Below are 8,997 nucleotides of genomic sequence, written 5' to 3' on the forward strand. Positions count from 1 at the left end.
TCAGATTGCGCAGCTGCAGGGTGACGTGGCTGAGCGTGACCAGAAGCTGGAGGAGCTGTTGGCCGCACACAAGGAACTCGAGGAGCGGCACGCCGACGACGCCCAAGCCGCGCAGGAGAAGCAGGCAGAGCTGGAGGGCCTGATTGCGCAGCTGCAGGGCGACGTGGCTGAGCGTGACCAGAAGCTGGAGGAGCTGTTGGCCGCACACAAGGAACTCGAGGAGCGGCACGCCGACGACGCCCAAGCCGCGCAGGAGAAGCAGGCAGAGCTGGAGGGCCTGATTGCGCAGCTGCAGGCTCAGATTGAGCAACTGCAGGGTGAACTTGGCGACAAAGAGGCTGAACGTGAAAATTCTGAAGTTGAGCATGATGAGGCTATTCGCAACCTGGAAAGTGTGATTGAAGAGCGTGACCAGGAGATAGAAGATGCGTTGGCTGCGCAGAGGGAACTCGAGGAGCGGCACGCCAACGACGCGTTTGCGGCTGAGGAGAAACAGGCGGAATTACAGGCTCAGATTGAGCAGCTGCAGGGCGACGTGGCTGAGCGTGACGAGAAGCTGGAGCAGCTGTTGGCCGCACAGAAGGAACTTAAGGATTGTCAAGAGAGCGATGCGCGCGCTGCCCGAGATAATGAGACGGAGCTGCAGCATCGGTTGGAACTTCTGGAGAATGAGCTGCAGTCCACGGAGAGGCATTTGCAGGATGAAATCGCCGCCTACGAAGCTGAGGTTGATGATTGGCGTGGCAAGCTGGACGCGGAGCAGCGGCAGAGCGAGGAACAGTCTGCCGAGTTTGAGGGCCGCATAAAGGAGCTTGACGGAGAGCTGTCGGACGCCAAGAGGCGCATTTATGAACTGAGGCACTACATGACCGATTTTGAACAGTACACTCGTGGCGCCTATGAGACGACGCTCGAGGGATTCTCTGCGAAGCGGCAAGAGGCGCTGGAGGAGCTCAGCCTAAGCAGTAGTGCCAACATGACCGACTACGCCAACGCCACGGCGGCACGGCTGCAACTGATGGAGGCGGTTGAGCAGCTGCAGCGGATGTTGGAGAAGGAAAAGCAGCAGGCAAACGAGGAGATCGGTAAACTGCGCAACTCACTGGCACAGTCGAAGTCCGCGAGCCACAATCGTATGGAGGAAGTCCTTGCGTTTGTGCGGTCCGCACAGGGCGCCCTTCTTCAGGCGGTGGAGGCTGGCACTGAGGACGTTGATGGGATCTCTCGCTTGGGGTCACCGGAGCCTCGTCGTGGTGTTTCAGTGCCACTTGGCGACTGCTCGAACAAGGAAAATAATGCGAAGCGCAGCAGCTCGCGAGCCATGTTTGCACCGATGAGCCATGCGGTGTGAGCGAAAAGTTAGCCTTATTGCTCGCGGTAGGGGTTTGGCAGCAGAAGGAGGCGTGTATAAGGCGGTACTGGGCTCTGCAGTTGGACGGCGTCATTCATTTTCTCTGCGTGAGCGTTTTGTTTTGTTTTTGGTTCTTTGGTGCCTTTTGCTCCGTGCACCTCGTTGCTTTTCCTTTTCTTGAATTGTTGTGTTTAGTGGTCACTGTCGCTGTTATACCAGCTGTATTCACTGTCTTGTACGATCTGCGTCTAGTGCGTGTGTGCGTGTGTGTGTGTGTGTAGGAGAGGGGTGGTGTGGTGTGCCTCGTTCTGCCGCCACCGTTCGCTGCGTGTTGGCTTCCGTGGCGCACTTTTTTTCCTGCGCAACGTCAGCCGCCTCTGCCCCGCGTGCTCCCTCCGTCATCCGCCGCTCGTCCACTGCCATCGCACCGGCCGAGAGAAGCGCGAGGGCGCGCGGCGGCGGCGGGACGCAGACGCAGCAAGCCAAAGCAGGAGCCAAACGGTTCACCCGCAGGGATGTTAAAAGGCAATGAAACAAAAAAAAAGAGACGAGGAGGCTGCACGGTTTGAGATTGCGCATGCAGCTAATTGGCCCACCTGCCACCTGCATGCTTATGCTTTTATGCATGCGCGCAATGTGCACGTTTCTTTCCTCTCTCTGTGTACCTTCCTTTTTTTCCCCCTCTCCGCACACACACACACACACACACGCGCCCGACCGAAATGAAACCGTAAATAATTTAGATGATTGTATCCATTGTTCATTTATTTTTGTTTTGTACTATTTTAGATGTACTTCTTAGAGTTTCTCTTTTTACCCTCCTCCCGTGCCCTGCAACGACGAGTCATAAAAATAATACACTCGTCGCGAACACACAGGCGTACACGCGCATTCTCGTTCCTTTTTTTTGTGTTTATGTGGGTTTTTTTTTCTTCCTTTTACAATTGTTGGGGGTGGGGGGCTTTTCCCGCGGTCTGTAGATTTGGCCCGCTTTAGACTGCGGATTTGCCCCGGGTCGGCGGGCATTCCCCCGTTTCTGGTTTGACTTCTCCACCGCGACTTTTTTTCTTTGGCTTTGGCTTTGGTTTTGTTCGTTACTTGAGTTACGAACAAATGCGCCGAACCCCAACAATTGTTGAGGCGGCGCCCTGCCCCTTCCCCTGCGTTTATTCCTCTTTTTTTTTAAAAAAAATTTTGTTTGTCTGAAAACCCCCAGGGGAGTCCAAAAAAAAATAATAAGAATAATAAAAATAATGGTTATTGGGGTGTTTGTTGTTTTGTGTTTGTACTTCTTGTTTTGTTAACAGTTTGTTTTTCTTTTGTGTGCGTCTGTGTGGATGCGTTTGGGTTTTGTTTTACGCCTGTACTACTAGAGCCAGCCGCCGAGCAGGGCGTGCGCGGCTGTGCGACCCTCTTTGCTCTTTGCCGTTGTGCGCGTGCGCGCGGCTGGTGGTCGCCCCAGTGGGCGTGCTGCCTGAGCCTCGCTTTCTTTCTACCTCTTTCTCTGTCGGCGTGTAGGTGCGGCGATGCGGCCTGCGGCGCGTAGCAGTTGCGCTGGCGGCGGTGCAGTGGCGGACAAAAGCGGCCTGGCGGATGCGACAGTTGACGCGCTGCAGCGGGCCGCACGAGACGCGCAGGGGGCCGTCGAGACGGGCGTGACGACGACGCGTCGGCTGCAGCTGCAGGAAGAGCAGATGCGGCGGGTGGACCGCAGCCTCGTTGAGGTGGAGCAGGGGCTGGGCGCCGGCGACCGTGCCCTGCTGCGCATGACGTGGACGGGTAGAATTAAGAGTTGGTTCATGCCGCCGCCGCCGCCGAGTAATGGGGGGGCGCCATCATCGTCGCCGGCGCCTCCGCGGCCCCCGGGAGAGCAGCCGGAGCAGACGCGGCGGCGGGAGGAAACAAGTGGCGGGGGTGCCGATGGGGTGGGTGGCCGCGGCAGTCGGCTATGCAGGGAGGAGGAGGAGGAGGAGGAGGAGAGGTTGTTGGATGCGTTACTGGACGACGTGCACGCCATGCGGGAACAGGCCACTCTTCAGGCGGCGATGCTCAACGAACACAACCGCCACCTTGACGCCATGGCGGCAAAAACCGCCGGGCTTCGCAATCACATGGAACGTACGAACCAGAGAGTGGAAAAGATGCTTTAAGCCTCCTGAAAGGCCCGCCAATGTCTTTCGCGGCTTCGTCCGCCTTTTCTCCCCCTCTCTCATGTAGTCTCCCACAATCACTGCACCCACGCCGCTCACCGCGGAATGCGGTGCCACTGTGGTTTGTGTGTGTGCGTGGATGTTTGGTGAATGTTGTTTTCAATTGCAGTGCAATTTCCCCTTTATTGTTATCATTACTGTTTCTATTTATGGTCGACAGCGCGCGCGGGCGCGCAGGGGGAGGGGGAGGGCACGTTTTCCTTCACACCCGCCGTGTATTATTAATATTTCTGTTGCACCTTCGTTTTGTAACCTCTCGGGGTGACTGCTTCTTCTCTCCGTGCGTTTTATTTTGCAAACCTCCTGCATGTGCTGCCGCAGGGGCAGACAGCGTTGATTGCAATGCGACGGTGCGGCTCGCTGCTTCGCCCAGCGTGGCGTTGCACGGCTGCCGCGTACGCCAGCCGCGGCGCGGCGGCGCGGGGGCGGCGGGGCAGGCGAGCGTCTAGCGGCACCGCTGGCCTGCGTGACGCGGTTGGTATGCTGATCCCTGAGGCCTGCCTGCGCCGCGACCGGATGTCGCCCGAGGCGCTGGACCGCTCCATTGAGAATAAGGCGCGTGGCCTGCTCGCCCTGGGCGCGGACGCAGCCGCCGAAGCGTGTGGCCCGTACGGCGCCTACTTTGATCGGCGTGACATTCGCTTTCAAGGGAGGAACGGAGACATGCGCCAATTTGCGGAGATGGCGGCGAGGGCCGTCGCGGCGGAAAATTGGAGTGACACGTCGCTGCGGGGCAATGCCCCGCTGAGGGATGCCGTGGCCTTCGTTGGGGGGAGGCGACAGAAGCGGCCGCTGCCGGGCGCCATCGCAGACGCGCCCAAGGCGGCATTCACCGGCGGGAGCGCGGCGATGCTGCAGCGGGTGGTGCGACGTCACGGCGGTGATTTGTCGTCACTTACGCATGCTGTGGCTGCTGCGGGTGGCTGTGTGCCCGACGCGAACGCCGGGGACTGTCACGATGGCGGCGGTGAGGGGAACAGGGCTACAGTGGCAGGGGAAGAGCCGAAGCTGGGGGCGTCATCGCCGTCGTCGTCCGTAGTGACGGAAGGTAAACGACGCGTGCAGCGCCGTCAGCGTCGGCTTGAGCGCATTATGAGCCGTGAGGGGGCCGTGCATCCTTGCGTGTACCAAGGCGGCTGTGCCTCACAGGGTGGGGCGGCAATGTGTCCGTTTGCCTTGTACCCTGCAACGGTCTGCGTGGCATGGCTGCGGCATGGCTGCTGCGAGGATGCCGTGCGTGGCGGTTGCCCATGGTGGCACGGCAGCGTGGCTGGTACAGGCAGGGCAGAAGCTGTGGGCAACCGGCTCTTTGGCGACGTTGAGGACGCCGACGCCGGCGACGGCGAGCTGCTGCGTGAGAGCTTCGCGTGGATGGCCGCGCTTCTGCAGATGTTTTTGGACCTCGTGGTCACCGCGCTCGAGGACGCGCGGTTTGACTTCTCGGAGGGTCTCGTGTCTGCCGCGGCGGTGCGGGGGGTGCTTGCGGCGTCGCTAAGCGCGTCCTCGGGCGCCAGAGCGGGTCACGGCACCGCCATGCCGCTGCACTACGACCCCGCATGCGACTCTTTGTCGGTGGGGGAGGAGTTGGCGGTGAGTGCTCTCATGGAGGCGGAGGCGGGGGCGGAGGAGTCGTTTGATGTTCTGCTTTCCCGCGAGTCGGCGTCGTCCCGGTGGGGCGCGGAGGTGCCGCCCGGCGAAGCGGGAGACGCGGAGGAGCGGCTGCATGCCCGCGCCGAACGGCGCCTTCGCCGCGTCCTCGCCAACTTCCGCGGCTACGTTTGCGCGGCTGGCGCCCACGCGGGGGCGGGGGATCGCATCGCCCTCTGCACACCGCTCACCCGGTGGCTGCTGCAGCGAGTCGCCGACGATTGCCAAAGCCAGCGTAACCACGCCAACACCGTGGAGGCCACACCGCAGACGCTTTTTGAAGAGGCAAGCACCGCTCTCTTGCGTACGCACCTGCAGAGGTGTGGCGTTGGCAAGGATGGCGTGACGGACGCTCCGGCGAACTTCCACCGCTGGCCCGGCCTGTCACTGTTGCAGCTGATGTCGCTCCTTGCACGGACTCCAGCATCGCGTGAGATGACAACGGCTCTGGGGTGCGAGGAAAGCTCCTTTCTGTACACGGCGCTGCTCTCGCTGCACGTAACCGGAACACCCAGCTGGGCTGCGGACAATGTGCAGGCGCGGTATGTGGGTTGCTGGGTGTTCTTTCACTCGCTCCTCTCAACCCTTGCGCTGGGCCTCGTTCGTGCAGGCGTTCAACAATTTACGCTTGCTCGCCCAGCCTTGCTGGGTGTGGCGCGGCAACTTGCCCGCGACGTGGAGCAGCACTTCTCCGTGCCGCTCCTGCGGAAGTCCGGGTGGTCGGCGTGGACGGACGAGCAAATGTTTGCCGCGCAGCAGTCGCAGGCGTACACCGCCGTGGAGTATGCGCGGTTCCACCTGCCTGCTATCGCCCACTGCTTCCTGGCGGCTGTGTTGAACACGCTTCTGCTGCACGTCGCGAGGGAGGCGGCGCGGCGGTATCAGCTGCGGCTGAGCCCTGTTGCCGCCGTGCTGTTTAGTAGGAGCCGGGACTTGGACTCGCCGCAGGAGTCGCTTCGACGCGAGCGATGTCTTCGCAGCGGCGGCGGCGGTGTCGTGGTGCGGCGAGGCGTGCAGCCGTACGCGTTGGAGGCCGTGGCGCTTCTCTCCCGCCTGCATGACGAGAATAACGCGGTGCTGGCGCGTCGGCAACATCTGATGGATGAGTTCATGACACGGCGCGCGGAGTACCACGAGCGCACGGCGACGGAACTTGCACGCCGGCGGCAGAGCCACGGCAGCCACAAGCCGAGGCAAAACGGTGGCGTGCCCCCCGTTGACGCTGAGGACACCCACGTCTTTGAGAAGTTGCTGCCGCACGCCTCCGTCATGGTCTCCGCGGACGTCCTGAGCTTCTTGCTGCCCGTCTTGTTCCGGGGCGGTGGGGCGTACAAGGCGCTGCGCCTCGCCTCGTCGGCGATCCACGCCAGCAGAATGCTGCGACACGCCGCAAAGCAGCCCATGCCGTACCTCGTACAAGCTGAGAAGACGATCTACAGGCGGACGCGACAAGGCGGGACGGGGCGTAAGCGCCTTATTCGCCTCCGCGTTCCCGTGCTGCGCCGAGTGGACGCCGAAGCAGAGGCGCGGGAACGCGGCGGCGTGGGCGCGCGTCCCGTTGGGTTGTACCTGCAGCTCAGCGAAGGCGTCGTGGCGGAGATGGCGGGCATGGGCGCGCGCATGGGAACGGCCGGCGCAAGGCTTGTGCGTGGGGTGTGCGAGGACAGCGTGCGGGGCCTGCTGGTGGACTACGCTGAGGGGCGATGTTTGCCGGCGCCGGACGCCGCCGACGTCCACGAGGCGGGTTCCGTCGCCGCCGCCTTCGGCGCGAGGGCGCTTAAGGCCATTTTGTCGCTTGCAGGTGTCGGCGGTCACGGCAGTGCCGGTGGCGGTGCTGGGGGGCACGCTGCAATCCACGCGGCGGGCACCGTCATCCTCGAGCGCCGCATCCCACCCACGGCGCTCCTCTTGGAGACTGCCGCGGCCCTGACGCCGAGCAACGACCACGCGGCTCACGCGCTCTACGAGCGCGTCTGCGGCATGGATCCGAGGGCCCTTGTCACAGACCGGGTGTTGCTGGCGCAGCAGCATCACGCGGCCCGACGCCACTTTGGACGGGCGACGGCTGTGGCCTCCGCCGTGTGGCTCGATGTCGTCCGCGCGGGGCTTGCCTCGCTCTCGCGCCCCACAGCCGTCTTACTGCGGCAGGAGGCGGAGCAGCAGCTGCCCGCCTCCATGGAGTTTGGGGAGGAGCCGCGGGAGAGGAGGCCGGCCCCACGCACCGTGGCGGAGCTGCGGGACTCCCTGGAGCACTTGGCTACGGCAGACGCCGTTGTGCCCACCGCCGGCAGTTGGTCTCAAGGCGGGTACGCGACGTACGTGACGCGGTCGCTTGCGGCGCACTGCATGGACGCCGGTGCCCTGCGCCGGATGCGGTGGGCCGTTCTCGCCGCCACGCTTCTCGCCGCTACAAGTGACACACTCACGGGCAGACAAGGGGTTTGGTCGCGACTGCTGCTGCGCAACACGTTCATTGTGGCCCTGCAGGCAACGAGTCCGCAGGAACGCGAGCGGGATACGCACGCGACGGTGCGTGTCTTCCTCCTCACGGACGTATTCCGCCCCATCATCGCCACGGCGGCGCGGGCAGACGAGCAGGGAATTGTGTGGGGCTCCGCCGCGGTGCGGGATCTGCCGCAGTACCTCGCAGCGCAGGCACGGCTGGCGGAGCAGCTGCGCAGACAACCGCACGCTGGCGAATTCCTCGCGGGGATGCGCCGCGGCCTGCAGCTTCTGCCGCGCTTCAGGGCCGCACTGGGCCTCCACGACGACGGCGATGACGCCGCCCGGTCGAATGCCTGGCGCCTCCTTGAGCCCCTACTCCAGCACCCGGAGTTGGCGGCCGCGTGGCTGCAGAAGTCGCTTTTTGCGTTGCCGCCCGACCTCCTCCTCTGGATCACCGCACGCGTCGACGTGAGCGACACGGCAGCCGCCTTCTCCCTCGCCGCATGGTCGATACTTCTGCACTCGAGCCGCGCCGTGGACGCGGCGGTTAGGCACACGGTACTCCAAACAACCTCCCGCAAACTCACTGCAGAGCAGAGCAAGAAGCTGCAGGAGTGGCAGCACGTCGCTGAAGCAACGTCATAACACCCACCGCACCCATCGAACCTAAGCCACAGTCATACTGCGTCTACATTACACTACCAACTGCAGCCCCGCACCGACGCACTGCATACATATAGACGCGGCAAGGAGAGGGGCGCGACAATTAGTTTCGGTGAACGAGTGAAGTTAAGCCCAAAAATAACTTGACCCCTAATTTCAACTCTACAAGCCCAAACTTCTCTCATCACAAATCAAAAAGGAAAAAAAGGAAGAAAAAAGAAAAACTAAAAGGCAGCAAAGGACGCAATGAGCGAGAAGGATGTGGCTGGTGTTGTGGGCCCCGCGGACCAGCAGCAGCCGGCGGTGCCGGAGGTGACGGACGTCACGCTGGAGGCCGCGCGCAAGCAGAAGATCCACAACCTGAAGCTGAAGACGTCCTGCCTGTCGAACGAGGAGTTCATCCAGGACCTGCACGTGTCAGACTGGAGCGAGACGCAGAAGCAGAAGCTGCTGGCGGCGCACGAGAAGGCGCAGGAGCTGCTGGCGGCGGTGGAGGGTGGGACGAAGTGGAACCTGACGGAGGCGTACGACATCAAGAAGCTGATGCGCGTGTGCGGGCTGCAGCTGTCGGTGCGCGAGCTGTACAAGCCGGAGGACAAACCGCAGTTTATGGAGGTCGTTGCGCTGAAGAAGACGCTGAACGAGCTGAAGCAGCACCACAACAAGACACGCACCGTTTCC

The 8,997-nt window shown here is 62.4% G+C and overlaps 4 protein-coding genes across 4 annotated transcripts in view, besides 4 other annotated features; all 4 read left to right on the forward strand.

Annotated features, from left to right (window-relative positions):
* Tco025E_07497 (putative OSM3-like kinesin) lies at nucleotides 1–1,351 on the forward strand (the record flags this gene model as incomplete). Its single annotated transcript, XM_029374362.1, has 1 exon — nucleotides 1–1,351. A coding segment is annotated over one exon (1,351 nt), but the record flags the coding sequence as incomplete, so codon positions are not given.
* A 251-nt stretch (nucleotides 1,352–1,602) lies between these two features.
* Nucleotides 1,603–1,652: a microsatellite.
* A 387-nt stretch (nucleotides 1,653–2,039) lies between these two features.
* Nucleotides 2,040–2,060: a microsatellite.
* Nucleotides 2,061–2,576: 516 nt separating this feature from the next.
* Nucleotides 2,577–2,606: a microsatellite.
* Nucleotides 2,607–2,877: 271 nt separating this feature from the next.
* On the forward strand, nucleotides 2,878–3,501 carry Tco025E_07498 (uncharacterized protein; the record flags this gene model as incomplete). The annotated part of the gene is made up of 1 exon (XM_029374363.1): nucleotides 2,878–3,501. One exon carries the CDS (start codon nucleotides 2,878–2,880, stop codon nucleotides 3,499–3,501), a length of 624 nt encoding a protein of 207 aa, XP_029225528.1.
* Nucleotides 3,502–3,903: 402 nt separating this feature from the next.
* On the forward strand, nucleotides 3,904–8,298 carry Tco025E_07499 (uncharacterized protein; the record flags this gene model as incomplete). Its single annotated transcript, XM_029374364.1, has 1 exon — nucleotides 3,904–8,298. One exon carries the CDS (start codon nucleotides 3,904–3,906, stop codon nucleotides 8,296–8,298), a length of 4,395 nt encoding a protein of 1,464 aa, XP_029225529.1.
* A 211-nt stretch (nucleotides 8,299–8,509) lies between these two features.
* Nucleotides 8,510–8,546: a sequence feature (A-rich).
* A 16-nt stretch (nucleotides 8,547–8,562) lies between these two features.
* Tco025E_07500 (putative paraflagellar rod protein 3) overlaps nucleotides 8,563–8,997 on the forward strand; it is a gene marked incomplete at both ends in the record, with an annotated part of 564 nt that continues 129 nt past the window's right edge. Inside the window, one exon of the mRNA XM_029374365.1 lies at nucleotides 8,563–8,997. This exon is cut by the window's right edge and continues 129 nt beyond it. Within this exon, the coding sequence (XP_029225530.1) occupies nucleotides 8,563–8,997 (435 nt within the window).

This window comes from Trypanosoma conorhini (genome assembly GCF_003719485.1).
Source record: "Trypanosoma conorhini strain 025E chromosome Unknown Tco_14.4_contig_00584, whole genome shotgun sequence".
In the NCBI taxonomy this organism is placed as follows: Eukaryota; Euglenozoa; class Kinetoplastea; order Trypanosomatida; family Trypanosomatidae; genus Trypanosoma; species Trypanosoma conorhini.